The 15,692-nt window shown below is 46.6% G+C and overlaps 1 protein-coding gene across 3 annotated transcripts in view; it reads left to right on the forward strand.

The window, feature by feature from the left end:
- Nucleotides 1-15,140, forward strand: part of C8H2orf69 (chromosome 8 C2orf69 homolog) — a 39,477-nt gene extending 24,337 nt beyond the window's left edge. The window contains exons 1-2 of one of the 3 annotated variants that reach the window (XM_044303532.1): nucleotides 8,316-8,613; nucleotides 12,264-15,140. In XM_044303532.1, coding sequence (XP_044159467.1) covers nucleotides 8,380-8,613; nucleotides 12,264-13,076 — 1,047 coding nt within the window. In that variant the 5' untranslated portion in view covers nucleotides 8,316-8,379 and the 3' untranslated portion in view covers nucleotides 13,077-15,140. Of the gene's footprint in view, nucleotides 1-8,315; nucleotides 8,614-9,015; nucleotides 9,109-12,263 lie in introns of those variants that run through there. The other 2 variants (XM_044303533.1, XM_044303534.1) reach the window with 2 other exon arrangements.
- The last annotated feature ends 552 nt before the right edge of the window (nucleotides 15,141-15,692 follow it).

The raw sequence follows: 15,692 nt of genomic DNA on the forward strand, positions 1-15,692 counted from the left end.
CTAGCTGTGCTTTAAATTCTTTAAAAATAGTACTTTTGTGATATGCAGTTTTCTTCACTTTGGGGGGTGACAGAAGCCCCTTAAACTTCATGCGCCATAAGGACCTTGTGATGTCACTGGTTCCCATGACATTCAAAACCCCAATTTCAAAGTGAACATGCATCTCACCCTAAACACCATCATTAGGGTTATCATTTTTTTGTATTATATTACTAATCTTTATAACCAGAGCACATGGGATATAGTTAATACCTTGCTGATACATTGGTAGTGTGTAAACTGTATGCTGAGGCAGACTGGCTATAGACCCTAAAGGGAAATTTCCTGGTGGGCCAATGCCCCAGGGTGCCACCCAAGTTCTCCTCTCTGCCACTGGCCAGGTACATAATGAGCTCTCAGCGGTAATTATGAACTTGCATTTCACCTCCTCAGCCCCCTGTCTATATGTTAATCAGACTCAACTAGAAAAGTAGGATGGAAATTGGCAGCTATTGATGGCCACCACAGAGAGATAGCTTTTGGGTAGGATGAAACCACATTTTGGTTTTCAAAACGGAGGACACTTGGGCCAGGATGGTGGCCTACGTCCACTACCTCTTGATGCTGTAAGGACATAGGCTACGCTGACAACTGCAGAAGAGGTCCAGGGAGCGATGAAGATAAAGCACATATTCACCGCTCTCTGCGGCCACCTGTCCCCCAAAGCTGTAATAATGAGCAGGGTCGGGACAAGGTATTTTGGTGCCCTGGGCAGAGCAGCCATTTTGTGCCCCCCTCTGTCAATTCAAACTAACCCTAATATCTAATAAAGACATTTAAACACATATTTTAAAAAGTGGTCAGGGGTATACCCAATGTATATCCAGTGACGTACAGGTGACGTTTCCACAGATTTTAGTTGTTCACTTGACTTTTCTTCTCCATTTGGTCTAGACCATCACGCGTAGACATCTTTGGCAAGGGGTGTACTCCCATTTGGCAAGGGGTGTACGCCATTTCAAAAGACACCAATATTAAAAAATGGCACATGGTAGAGGGGGCCTAATACAGATTTTACATTAGAACTAGAAAATAATGGGCCCCAGAGCAGACTTTAGGAATCAAACCTCAGATGACACTGCAAAATTACTACACACCCCAGATTATACCCCAAATTAATACTGACCGAAAATTCATACAGACCCCAAATTCATGTGCCCCTCCCTTAAATGCAGACATCAGATCAGACTCCAAATTAATGTGGCTGCCTGTAACTGCCACCCTACCATCCCTTAAATCAGATCTCAGATCATGCCCAAATTAATGTGGCCCCCTAAATCATCAGATCCCTGTAGACCTCATATCAGACACCAAAATTAATATGCCCCACCCCCTCTCAGATCCCTGGAGACCTCCGATCAGAACCCAAAATTTATGCGCCCACTCCCCTCCGATAACTGCAGAGATGACACAAAAATAACACAACTTACCTCTTCAGTTTTGTACAGTGCTACAGCTCTGCACTGTGAAAAGTCCTGACTCTGTATGAAGTACTATGAACAATACACTCATCGCTCCCTGCTGCTCGCAGCTCCTGTGTACTAATGAACATATCCTAATATGGAAGTGCTAATTAGTAATAATCACTGCATGTCTTTAAGAATTCTGGACATTTTACTTAAATGAAATATCCCAGTTTTTTATGTACCAAAAAGAGGACATGTCTGGGAAAAGGAGGACAGATGTCACTCTACTTTTAGGGCGATATATAATTTACTGTGATAGTGGTAATATATTGTACTACACTGTGGTATATGGTTCTGCTGGGATGGTATTATGCGCTACGGTATTGCTTACCCTATTGTCAATTTGGACCCACCCACATCTAGGGTTGCCACCTTTCCCAGCAAAAAATATCGGCCAAGTTAAGCCAGACCCCAAGGGGGATGTGGTGTGGGGGCATGGCTTAACACAGGGTGTTAAGTCGCTATGTCATAATGTGGCTCCCAGTATTAATAGTGCCCCCCAGAATTGATAATGCCTCCATTAGTGCCCCCTAGATATAATAATGCCCCCATTATTGCCCACCATAATTAATAATGCCCCCAGTAATGCCTCCATTAGTGCCTCCTGAATTAATAATGCCTACATTTTTGCCCCCCAGAATAAATAATGCCTCTATTAGTGCCGCCAGTAATAGTAATGCCTCTATTGGTGCCCCCAGAATTAATGCCCCATTAGTGCCCCCCAGTAAAAGTAATGCCCCCATCAGTGCCCCAAGTAATAGTGCCTCCCAGTAATAGTTATGCCCCCATTAGTGCCCCCCAGTAATAGTAATGCACCCATTAGTGCCCCCCAGTAATAGTAATGCATACAGTAGTGCCCCCCCAGTAATAGTGCAAAAAAAAAACACTCACCTTCTCCATTTAAGGTGCCCCACAGTGAACACTCGCTGCTCACTAGAAGCTCAGGAAAGGACCTGCGAGATTTTTTGAGAAGATGGAGAACCGCACTCTATTTAGTAGGTTCTGGTGCCAACCAAGGGCTGCAAGCAGCCAGTATACATGTAGTAAAGTTGAGCCACACAGTTTTCAGTGTTGCAATTTCAAAAGGATTTATTCATTCAAATCATACAGTAGTTTCATCCATTTGCTCAATATTTGTATTAGTGAGTATGAACAGTATTCTTAGACCGGATGTTTCGGTCACACAGGACCTTCATCTGCGGTCACATTCTGTTCTGGTGGGTATGGAGGCTAGTGGGGCGCTGGATCTGAGTATGATCTGTAGGCACAACCTGACTGACTGAGGCTTCTCTCACCCCTAGTCACTATAGTAGGGTGGCCAGACGTCCGGTTTTCTGGCTGCCTACACTTCGTTCGGTACAGGGCCTCGTCGGACGCAGGGATTTCCTCCCTTTCAGCAACTCACACTTAGGTTCCATTCACACGTCCGCATAAATGGGTCCGCATCTGTTCCGCAAAACGGAGCCATTCATTTCAATGGTGCTGCAAAAGATGCAGACAGCACACCGTGTGCTGTCCGCATCCACACTTCCGTTCTGCGATCCAGCAAAAAAGATAGAGCATGTCCTAATCTTGTCCGCAGCTACGGACAAGAATAGACATTTCTATCATAGTGCCGGCCATGTACGGTCCGCAAAATGCAGAACACACATAGCTGGGGTCTGTGTTTTGTAGATCCTTAGACAGACAGCATTGCGCTGTTTGAGCGTGAGCTGCAGCAACATAGAAACTGACTGAGGCTTCTCTCACTTCCAGTCTGTCACGGGAAATGGGGAAGGGGAAAACACAAGATACACACAAAAGAAATAGACAACAGTCTAGGCCTCAAGGGCTAAGGAAGAGGGGTAGTGACCTCCTAGTAATCCCTAGGCCTTTCCCTAACTCCTGCCAGTATGAGCAGATCCTGATGCTGGAAATGCTCATACACCGTATACCTAGGCCCTGATGAAACTGACGAGCCCAAGGATAGGTAGCAGGAGACCTCAGATGACACTGCAAAATTACTACACACCCCAGATTATACCCCAAATTAATACTGACCGAAAATTCATACAGACCCCAAATTCATGTGCCCCTCCCTTAAATGCAGACATCAGATCAGACTCCAAATTAATGTGGCTGCCTGTAACTGCCACCCTACCATCCCTTAAATCAGATCTCAGATCATGCCCAAATTAATGTGGCCCCCTAAATCATCAGATCCCTGTAGACCTCATATCAGACACCAAAATTAATATGCCCCACCCCCTCTCAGATCCCTGGAGACCTCCGATCAGAACCCAAAATTTATGCGCCCACTCCCCTCCGATAACTGCAGAGATGACACAAAAATAACACAACTTACCTCTTCAGTTTTGTACAGTGCTACAGCTCTGCACTGTGAAAAGTCCTGACTCTGTATGAAGTACTATGAACAATACACTCATCGCTCCCTGCTGCTCGCAGCTCCTGTGTACTAATGAACATATCCTAATATGGAAGTGCTAATTAGTAATAATCACTGCATGTCTTTAAGAATTCTGGACATTTTACTTAAATGAAATATCCCAGTTTTTTATGTACCAAAAAGAGGACATGTCTGGGAAAAGGAGGACAGATGTCACTCTACTTTTAGGGCGATATATAATTTACTGTGATAGTGGTAATATATTGTACTACACTGTGGTATATGGTTCTGCTGGGATGGTATTATGCGCTACGGTATTGCTTACCCTATTGTCAATTTGGACCCACCCACATCTAGGGTTGCCACCTTTCCCAGCAAAAAATATCGGCCAAGTTAAGCCAGACCCCAAGGGGGATGTGGTGTGGGGGCATGGCTTAACACAGGGTGTTAAGTCGCTATGTCATAATGTGGCTCCCAGTATTAATAGTGCCCCCCAGAATTGATAATGCCTCCATTAGTGCCCCCTAGATATAATAATGCCCCCATTATTGCCCACCATAATTAATAATGCCCCCAGTAATGCCTCCATTAGTGCCTCCTGAATTAATAATGCCTACATTTTTGCCCCCCAGAATAAATAATGCCTCTATTAGTGCCGCCAGTAATAGTAATGCCTCTATTGGTGCCCCCAGAATTAATGCCCCATTAGTGCCCCCCAGTAAAAGTAATGCCCCCATCAGTGCCCCAAGTAATAGTGCCTCCCAGTAATAGTTATGCCCCCATTAGTGCCCCCCAGTAATAGTAATGCACCCATTAGTGCCCCCCAGTAATAGTAATGCATACAGTAGTGCCCCCCCAGTAATAGTGCAAAAAAAAAACACTCACCTTCTCCATTTAAGGTGCCCCACAGTGAACACTCGCTGCTCACTAGAAGCTCAGGAAAGGACCTGCGAGATTTTTTGAGAAGATGGAGAACCGCACTCTATTTAGTAGGTTCTGGTGCCAACCAAGGGCTGCAAGCAGCCAGTATACATGTAGTAAAGTTGAGCCACACAGTTTTCAGTGTTGCAATTTCAAAAGGATTTATTCATTCAAATCATACAGTAGTTTCATCCATTTGCTCAATATTTGTATTAGTGAGTATGAACAGTATTCTTAGACCGGATGTTTCGGTCACACAGGACCTTCATCTGCGGTCACATTCTGTTCTGGTGGGTATGGAGGCTAGTGGGGCGCTGGATCTGAGTATGATCTGTAGGCACAACCTGACTGACTGAGGCTTCTCTCACCCCTAGTCACTATAGTAGGGTGGCCAGACGTCCGGTTTTCTGGCTGCCTACACTTCGTTCGGTACAGGGCCTCGTCGGACGCAGGGATTTCCTCCCTTTCAGCAACTCACACTTAGGTTCCATTCACACGTCCGCATAAATGGGTCCGCATCTGTTCCGCAAAACGGAGCCATTCATTTCAATGGTGCTGCAAAAGATGCAGACAGCACACCGTGTGCTGTCCGCATCCACACTTCCGTTCTGCGATCCAGCAAAAAAGATAGAGCATGTCCTAATCTTGTCCGCAGCTACGGACAAGAATAGACATTTCTATCATAGTGCCGGCCATGTACGGTCCGCAAAATGCAGAACACACATAGCTGGGGTCTGTGTTTTGTAGATCCTTAGACAGACAGCATTGCGCTGTTTGAGCGTGAGCTGCAGCAACATAGAAACTGACTGAGGCTTCTCTCACTTCCAGTCTGTCACGGGAAATGGGGAAGGGGAAAACACAAGATACACACAAAAGAAATAGACAACAGTCTAGGCCTCAAGGGCTAAGGAAGAGGGGTAGTGACCTCCTAGTAATCCCTAGGCCTTTCCCTAACTCCTGCCAGTATGAGCAGATCCTGATGCTGGAAATGCTCATACACCGTATACCTAGGCCCTGATGAAACTGACGAGCCCAAGGATAGGTAGCAGGAGACGAGACAGCTGGTTCCTTCCCAGATGAAGGAACCCACATCTCCCTGAGGCCTAGAACAAAACACACCAGCGAACAACAAACAAAACGGCAACAAGCACTGAGCTTTGGGATGTCTGGAGAGGCAGGTGATCCAAAACAAACACGCTCTAGCAACTCCAACAGGAAATATCAACTGCATGGTCAGCGGTGTGAGGCGGACCTAAATAGAGCCTCATCACTGATAACGAGCAGAACCTGTGGAGAGGTGAGATCCTGCCAAACAACAACATACATAGAGGAAAACAGAGAGACCTGTCAGATAGCCTCACGTGCAGCAAGTCTATCCGATCTTCTCACCTCTGTCATGGGAGGGGCTGTGACACAGTCAGTCCCTGGAGCCGGTGGACATTGCTCTCTTTGGCTGACTGAGGGGGAGAGAAGTACTCCCAGCCCCAGTGCAGCTCACCTCACCATCTTCCAGGCGGCTTGCGGACTTGGGGGGTGGCTTGCCGGTCTCAGGGGATAGCTACAGTGTCCGACTTTTGAGGGTGAAGCAAATGGCCACTCTACGCTAGAGACGGTTTCCCCCCTTTTATTTTCCTTCTTGTTCTGCACCATTACTAGAGGTAAGGCGTGACTTAGCAAAGTGGGGGCGTGGCTTAGTGGAGTTGGAGGCGTGGTATCAGGTGTCCTCCTTTTTGGGGTTAAGCAAGTGGCCACCCTAATGGGAGTTAAAGGGTTTCTACCACTTTGATTTCACATAATTAGGTGTCAGACACTAGCGATCCGCTAGTGTCTGCTCTGCCAAACTATCCTGCTATAATAGCTTTTGGGGCAGCCGTTTACCTAAAAAAAGAACTTATATGGATATGTTAATGACCCTCTAGGTGCTATGGGGGCGTCATTAGCACCTAGAGGATCGGTCTACCTTCTCAAGATGCCGCCGCCCAGCGCCTCCCTCCAGCCCGCCCATCTGCTTCAGAATGCATCAAACGGACGACTTCACGCGCATGCGCCGTGCGCGGCTGTATTCGGCGCATGCGCTGTGAATGTCCGACCGCTTCCCTGCTCAGACATCTCCACTGCGCCTGTGCCGATGACGTCATAGCGCTACATCGGCGCAGGCGCAGTGGAGATGTCTGAGCAGGGAAGCGGTCGGACATTCACTGCGCATGCGTCGAATACAGCCGCGCATGGCGCATGCGCGTGAAGTCATCCGTTTGATGCATTCTGAAGCAGATGGGCGGGCTGGAGGGAGGCGCTGGGCGGCGGCATCTTGAGAAGGTAGACCGATCCTCTAGGTGCTAATGACGCCCCCATAGCACCTAGAGGGTCATTAACATATCCATATAAGTTCTTTTTTTAGGTAAACGGCTGCCCCAAAAGCTATTATAGCAGGATAGTTTGGCAGAGCAGACACTAGCGGATCGCTAGTGTCTGACACCTAATTATGTGAAATCAAAGTGGTAGAAACCCTTTAAAGAGGACCTTTCACTAGTTTAGAAACTAAAAACTATATCAGTGGGCAGAGCGGCGCCCAGAGGTCCCCCTGCAGTTACTAGTAAGTCTGGGCGCCGCTCCGTTCGCCCGGCATAGGCTCCGTTGTCTGCAGCTCCCTCTGTTGTACTGGGCGGAGTTTTGGTATTAGGCGTGTCCCTTGTGCAGCGCTGGCCAATCGCAGCGCACAGCTCATAGCCTGGGAGTCCCGGACTCCCAGCCAGGGAGCTGCAGACACCGGAGCCTATACCGGGCGAATGGAGCGGCGCCCAGACTTACTAGTAAGTGCAGGGGGACCCCTGGGCGCTGCTCTGCCCACAGGTATAGTTTTTAGTTTTTAAACTAGTGAAAGGTCCTCTTTAAAGGCTGAACTAATGAGCGCTCCACAATGGAAGTGCTCATTAGTAACAGTCCATATAGGAAAATACCAACAATTTGTATTGCCAGTAGAAAAAAGATTACTGGCACAACATGGGGCCAGTCAGCCTTTGACTTCATGTGCCACAACAAGCCTCAATTACAAAGTGACCATACCCCTAAACACCAGCCTTAGGGTTAGTTATTTATATATAATACTCAGTTGCTATATATGACGTTATATTTTATATGACTTTTATTACTACAGCGCAAGGGAAGAGCTGCTTCAAACCCATGGACTTTAGCTTATCACGTGACATCCCAAGGCCCTTACGGCGCATGGAACGTAGAGGCAACCACTTCCTGGCTGGTGCATCCCGCGTCTTCTTCAAACCCACACGACTTTGGCTTGTCACGTGACCTTATGAAACTCACACGATCCGTACGGCGCAAGCAGTATAGTCACAACCCATGTAACGCTACTGCCTCTTTCTCCGTCACGTGACTGAGCACATGTTTATCCCCCCCCCCCCAAAGGTCCTCGAGCGCCACTAACTTCCGAGCACAGCTATCCCAACCCCTGATGCGAGTGATCACATGATCATGACGTAAGTAAAGGTCCTTTAACCTCCTAGGACCTAGTCCGTGAGTTTCTTTAGTAACCATAGTAACCGCAGCCTCATGCGCACTTTACGTAGAGCCGTGCGCTCTGCTCGCCGTCTGCTGCTGCACGCTGTGGCCGGAGTGATCAGCATGTGTGCAGGGGTGAGCGCCGTGCATGGTGCCCCCTCCATGTTTAGGCTCCTGAACGTGCCAGGGACCGAGCCGGCCAAGTGTAACGACGTGCTGGTGAGTCTGCCCCGGAGCAGGGCTCAGAGGCCGCATCATGTGGTCTACTTCCCGGGAGACGTGCAGGTGAGTGGGTGCTGGCTGCAGGGGCGGGAGCAGTATGGACTGCATGTGACGTGTGTGATCTCAAGGGCCTAGGGTGGAGGGCACGTGCAGAATCCCGAACAGGAGCAGGGCCGGTGCAACCATATAGGCGAACTAGGCGTTTGCCTAGGGCACCGGCCTGCTGGGGGCGCCCTGGTGGGCTCCCCCTGACTGGGGCTGCAGCCCTGGGCGATCGGCTCTTGAGCCATCCCCAGCGCCGTTACAGGGGGGCCAGGAGGTGGAGGTCCTTCTTAAATATGGCAGAGCAGGCATCTGCTTACCCTGATGGCAGGTGCCTGCTCTGCCAGTAAATTACTGGAGGAGAGGCGGCAGGCGGCAAGGGAGGTTGTTCTAGCAGCTCCCCACTCCTCCCTCATGCGCCCTCTGTGATGCCAGAATATGATGTCATTCCGGCCCCGGCATACTAAATGGCGCACTGGAGGACTGAGGAGCTGCACCACACTGGGCCCCAGGGAGGTGAGTGTTTAAGTGTTTGACTGAGTGAGTGTCTGCCTGTGTATTTATGTGAGTGAGTGTATGTATGTCTGTCTTTCTGTCAGTAAATGTATGTGTGTCTGTCATTGAGTGTCTGTGTGTGTGTGTGTGTGTGTGTGTGTGTGTCTGTGTGTGTGTGTGTGTGTCTGTGTGTGTGTGTGTCTGTGTGTGTGTGTGTGTGTGTCTGTCTGTGTGTGTGTGTCTGTGTGGATGTCTGTCGGTCAGTAAGTGTCTGTGTGTTTGTCAGTGAGTATGTGCATGTTTGTCTGGCAGTGAGTGTCTGTCAGTAAGTTTCTGTGTGTGTGTTTTTCAGTGGGTAGGTGTGTGTCTGTCTGTCAGTGAGTTTCTGTGTACGTCATTCAGTGAGTGTCTGAGTGCGTGTGTGTCTGTCAGTGAGTTTCTGTGTACATCATTGAGTGTGTGTCTGTCTGTCAGTGTGTGTGTCTGTCAGTGAGTGAGTGACATGAGGGGGCGGTAAAATGGATCTTTGCCTAGGGCGGCAAAAATCCTTGCACCGGCCCTGAACAGGAGAACGTTGTACAGTGACTACACAAAGATGTATAGATTATACCAGCTGTACATATATTATTATTATTATTATTAGTGATGAGCGAACTGACTTTGGCTGAAACATCCTAAGTCGATTCGCATAAAACTGGGATCTCCGTACAGTATTAGAAAGTATTGGCTCCGATGAGCCAAAGTTATTACTTTGCGAGGTCTTGTGAGACTTTGTGTAATAACTTCAGAAATTGATTTCTACTGTAAAAAAAACATTTCCCAGACTCTGGTTCGGTTCCAAGATATCACTTCGAACTGAACCCGAGTCTGGGAAATTGTTTTTTTTACAGTAGAAATCAATTTCTGAAGTTATTACACAAAGTCTCGCAAGACTTCGCGAAGTAATAACTTTGGCTCATCGGAGCCAATACATTCTAATACTGTACGGAGATCCCAGTTTCATGCGAATCGACTTAGGATATTTCAGCCGAAGTCAGTTCACTCATCCCTAATTATTATATACAGGAGATGCCCAGGTTATACCAGCATGCTCCATATCACTATATTCAAGAATATGTTATGCGGTATAACATATTCTTGAATATAGTGATATGGAGCATGCTGGTATAACCTGGGCATCTTCTGTATATGATAAAGCTGGTATAAGTTATACATCTTCTGGTACCAGAAGAGGACAGAGGTATAACTTATGCCAGCTCATATACATAATCATATACAGAAGATACCAAGGCCAGATGGTAACTAGTAGTAATTCCTAGTGGGTTGGCTGCTGTGCTGGCTCAGGCTGAAGTTTGTGGGTCGACTGTTTAAAACCAAAACTCTGCCAGAAAGGGGCATGTCCGTTCTTGGCATGGTGTCTGGACTAGGGTTGTCACAATGCCAAAATTTAGATTTGATTTTGATACCATAAAAAAGAATTGCCATACTCGATACCACACGGAAAAAATAAAACGCCAAAAAAGCCGAGTGTATTCTGCATTTTATGGTGCGTCCGGCTCATAGTCAAACAGTCCTATCCTATTTTTTTGGTGGGGGACAAGGTGACAAAAAAATAGTGAATCGATAGTTTTTTATTAATTTATTTTTACTGTTACGGTGTTCACCGCATAGGTTACGGCGTTCACCGCATAGGAGATTTTTATTTATTTATTTTTAAAATATTTTAATAGTTTGGACTTTTTCGGACGTGATCAATATAGTCTACTGGTGCAGCCATAATCAATATGGAAGTTCAGGTGCCTAAACTTGTATACCTGTGTATGGATTCCATGGTGGGGCTGCAGTGAGTGATGTACAGACAGGAGGCACGTAGCACATTGTGGCTGCATGTCATCAAAATATGGCCAGTAGCACATGGGCAAACATACTTATTAACAAATTTAAACCCGGATTTGGAATTGATTGTGGTGCGCACAACTCGCTACTCGCAGTAATGGCGCATGCACAAGATTAAGATTTTCTCCCGAGACCCACGGCCATTTTAATCGGATTGCATTTGGAAACATGCAATTTACTGGCGGTAGAGGGACAGTCCCTCCACTTTGGTTACGTTACTGTGATGGAGGAATCAGAGTTGTACGTAGCAGTGTGAACCCTTCTGCTCGTCACCACCCTGACCCTAATTCACCTTCAAATTATCTGCTAATCCTAAAAGTTGACATACATCTACCACTCATGTGACATGTGATATTGGATCATTTTCTTTAATAAATAAATGACCATAGCCTGTATTACAGTGGCTGATAGTTGGGCAGGTTATCGCTAATAAGCATTTGTAGTAATGATGATCTGGCAGTGTAATACTGTCGCCGAATACCTGATGAACGAGCAAACGCCTATTCCTTGGGCAATCCATATTTTTTTGTTTGCTGGCGGCAGATTGTGCTGTGTAATCACTATCTGCTGCCGGCAAACAACTAGTCAGTATGGGGACGAGCGACGGCATTAGTGATCGCTTCTCCCCAAACCGAGGAGGAGATCGCTGCATGTAATAGCAAAGGTCGCCTCCGCAGAGCAGGTGATTGCCGGGAAGGAACGCTTCCTTCCTGACAATTGTCTGCCTGATCTTTTTATCTACTACAGCCCCAAATCTAATATTTTTAACACATTTGTTTGATTTGCTTATCTTTATCTACTTTTAGGGCTTGTGTGAAAATCTGATGCAGTTTTAACTTTATGTAGAAAATTCTGAAGGGTCCTCAAACTTTCAAGCAACGTCTATACACGGAGGCCCCTTTGATTTTATTACAGGGGCATTTTCATCTTCATAACCTGTACAATTTATTCTTTAAAGAGATCATTCTTGTTGAACAGCCTCTTGGAGCAGATCCCCCATCACTCAATGGCTGATGGTTGTAGTGGGGGGAAGGTGGGCATGTAATGCACTGAATCCAGCGGTGCCCCATAGTGAGACTGTGGGAAGAGTGTTGTTCCGGAGTGACTATGTGACTGGCAGCCTCCCTATTAAAGTAGAGCATATGGCGCTGTCTGATGGCGGTAGCAATTATACGTTTGTAAAGCTTTCCCTGTATGAACATGTAGACCAGGAGAGCTGCCAAACCTCTGATGCCGCTTCTCCTTTCTCATACTTACCTGTGTTTTCTTCATTCTTTCAGAATTACCGGGATATTATGGCGAATCATGCAGAGAATTTTCGCTGGATGCGCTGGAGCCTGGAAGATATTTCTGCCATTCTTTCTGAACGATTTCCCGCCAGCTACATCTGGGTAGTAAAGCCGTCGCGCATGCACCTGCACAAATTCAGCTGCTACGACCACTTTGTGTCCAGTAATATGTTTGGCGCTCCGAAGCACAGCGCAGAACTGGGAGCTTTCAAGCATCTGCACTCGTTGCTTGTGAACGCCTTCACCATGGCTCATAACGTACTTCTCTCTGACAGCAATAAGTACATCAGTAACCGAGACTACAGTCGTTCCACGTATTCTACCAACGGTTGCCATTCTGAAGAAGGGGAGGACTCTTGCTTCTCCAAAGACCCTGCCATTTACCTCGGTCTACCGTCCATGAAGGGTTCGCTGTCGTTCACTGTGATTGGGTTCAGCAAAGGCTGCGTCGTGTTAAATCAACTGCTCCATGAATTGCAGGAAGCTAAAAAAGATAAAGAGATCAGTTCTTTTCTTGCCAACATAGAAGCCATGTATTGGCTGGACGGAGGCCATTCCGGCGGTAGCAACACGTGGGTAACGTGCCCGAACATTTTAAAGGTATTTGCCCATACAGGGATTGCGGTTCACACTCATGTCACTCCATATCAAGTAAGTGACTCTATGCGTTCTTGGATCGGGGAAGAACACGGAAAGTTTACAGAACTTCTTAAAGGTTATGATGTAAAGGTTGGTAATCAGTTCCATTTTGCCTATGAGACACCTTCATTGGATAACCACTTCCGAGTCCATGAAGTTTTCTGAGTGGCCGACCAGCCTCCATCAATGGGAGCCGATACCCTGCAGCGTTTCTTAGATCTCCACACCATAAGACGCAGTCTTCATACAATGTCCATGTGCTGCATGCTCCATTGGTGGGTCTGTGCTCATGGAGCTGCAGACGTCAAGAATCGCCAACATGTATTGTATCAGGAACACATACTTTACATACTTCATTACATGGTAAGAAATGTCAGACGTATATTAATACATGCACTTTAGGGCTTACAAGCATGAGCAATTTGGACTTCAGCTAATGAATACAGGAAACCTCTCAAGTATGCTCTTATTGCTATTAGCTCTGTGGTTGCTGTTTTATTACATGGATTAGATTAAAGGAGTTATCGCATCAATATGTATTTATCACCTGTCCACAGGATAGGCAGTAAGTAACGCATTACAGGGTCCAGCCGCTGAGGACCCCACCACCCTGAATGAAGAAGAACTGCACGTCTGTCCACTGCTCCATTCTTCTCTGTGGGACTGAAGGAGCACTGTCTACATTAGGCCCATAGAACTGAATGGAGCAGTGGGCAGTCAAACACATTACCGTCCTATTCAGGGAGGAGAGTCTGGACCCCTCATTCTCAGGATGACGAGGGGATCCCCAGTGCATTATGTCTCAGCTATCCTTTGAATAGATGAGACATAATTTTTGTGGGATAACCCCTTTAAGGACCACACCCAGGTGCACTCACCACTTCCGCATTACAGCGATTCCCCTGTATACTACTGGTATTGGAATCCTTACTTTGCCTGCTCGTCCAGTCAGAATCCAGACTGCTGCTCACAGCAGCTTACATTCTGCTGACAGTTTCTCCAGCAATAGAGAATTATTGGATTATCCTGATCGCTAGCCTACTGGGAGAGTAGTTTCTGCAGTTGATGTGTCTCTGGAAATTGCTGTATATGTATCTTTGTGATACTGCCAAAATCGGTGTATGGGGCAGTCGGGAAGAAGTGGGCATACGGCCATGGCAGTGCCATGTAATAGCCCCGTCCACCACGGCAGTGCCCACACAGTATTAGCGCGTTCCTTCTCCAGAATTGCACCCTTCTGCTGATAACGTTTACAGACTGTTGCATGTTTCATGTATGCATGCACGTGTATTAAAGGGGGACTTTTTTAGAGGTGTTTTACTGAGCTGGGTTACTTACAGTAGCAGTATTGGCAAATGGGTGCCACCATTTTGAATATGCGACCGATGTAGAACATCCTGCCGTAAATTTATAATGGTGTTGTTGCAGTCAGAATTGGTTAAACATGGAGGAATCCTTAACATATTTTACTTTTGTCTGTGATGCAGGGTTTGTCTAGGTTTTATGACTTTTAACTTTTAACTGTCACTAGCCGCCTGTGGTGCCTGTTGAATAAATCCCTCTCCCTTCAGTGGTCATTGGTTTTCATCCTGTAAACTTCCAGATGACAGGGGTCACGTGTGCCGCTGCAGCCGATGATTGGCCTTAGCAGCGACATGTCCCCAAGCGGCACGTGACCCAGCAGTGATGTGCTACTTGAAGACCTGTCACCATTGATGCCAGGTATTGGCTGCAGCAGCACACTTGATCCTGTGGTACGGAAGTTTACAGGATGGAGACCAAAGACCACTGAAGGGAGCTAAAATGAATTGGTGGGGGCAGGGGAGTATGATTAATTTTTTCCCCCCAAAAGATAAGGACAAAAAAAAGCAAAAATTAAGTTGGATAAAGGGACCTGTCATGCTGAACATGCAGTCCAGTCTGCAAGCAGTGTGTTATACAGGGGAAAAGGGGTCAGATTGATTCCTTTTATTTTTTATTTTTATTATTATTATTTTTTTGACAGAAAAGGTTCTATAAAAATTTCCCTGGGCTTTTGGGTACATTGGGTGAGCTCAGTGACTGATGGCGTTCTCATGAGTGGGCTTTTAGGCTACTTCCATACTAGTGTTTTAGTTTTCCAGTATTGAGATCAGTCATAACGGCTCAATACTGGGAAAAAAACTGAACAGAACCAAATGCTCCAAAATGTATTCCGTTCCGTTTGGTTGCATTCCCATATCGGAGAGCAAACCGCAACATGTTGTAGTTTGCGTTCCGTCCTGGGTCTCTGACACAATCTGCCACAATAGAAAATGGATCCGTCCTCCATTGACTTTCAGTGGAGTTCATGACGGATCCATCTTGGCGATGTTAAAGATAATACAACCGGATCCGTTCATAAAAGATGGTTGTATTATCAGTAACGGAAGCATTTTTGCTGGACCCTGCTGGATCCAGTAAAGACGCTAGTGTGAGAGAAGCCTAAGATATAGATCTACCAAATCTTTCCTAGAAGACAATATATCAATCTTCTCAGCGTCTCCTAACCTCTGACATGGTACCTCCAGATCGGACGACATTTTCAATGTGATAGGTTCCCTTTAAAAGGAAACTTGTCATGAGCTTTATGCTGACCTTACAGAAATGCTGATTTCAGCAGTACGTCAGTCATGAGCTATAAGTAAGTGGTTGCTGAGAACCAGCATCATAATCATTGCAGCCCGATACTGGAAAAGAGTCAGTTATTCCTAATCCCCTGCTCTCCCGCCCACCTGCTGATGATTGGCAGTTCTCTCCTAG

The sequence above is a fragment of the Bufo gargarizans genome, chromosome 8 (genome assembly GCF_014858855.1).
Source record: "Bufo gargarizans isolate SCDJY-AF-19 chromosome 8, ASM1485885v1, whole genome shotgun sequence".
Taxonomy (NCBI): domain Eukaryota; kingdom Metazoa; phylum Chordata; class Amphibia; order Anura; family Bufonidae; genus Bufo; species Bufo gargarizans.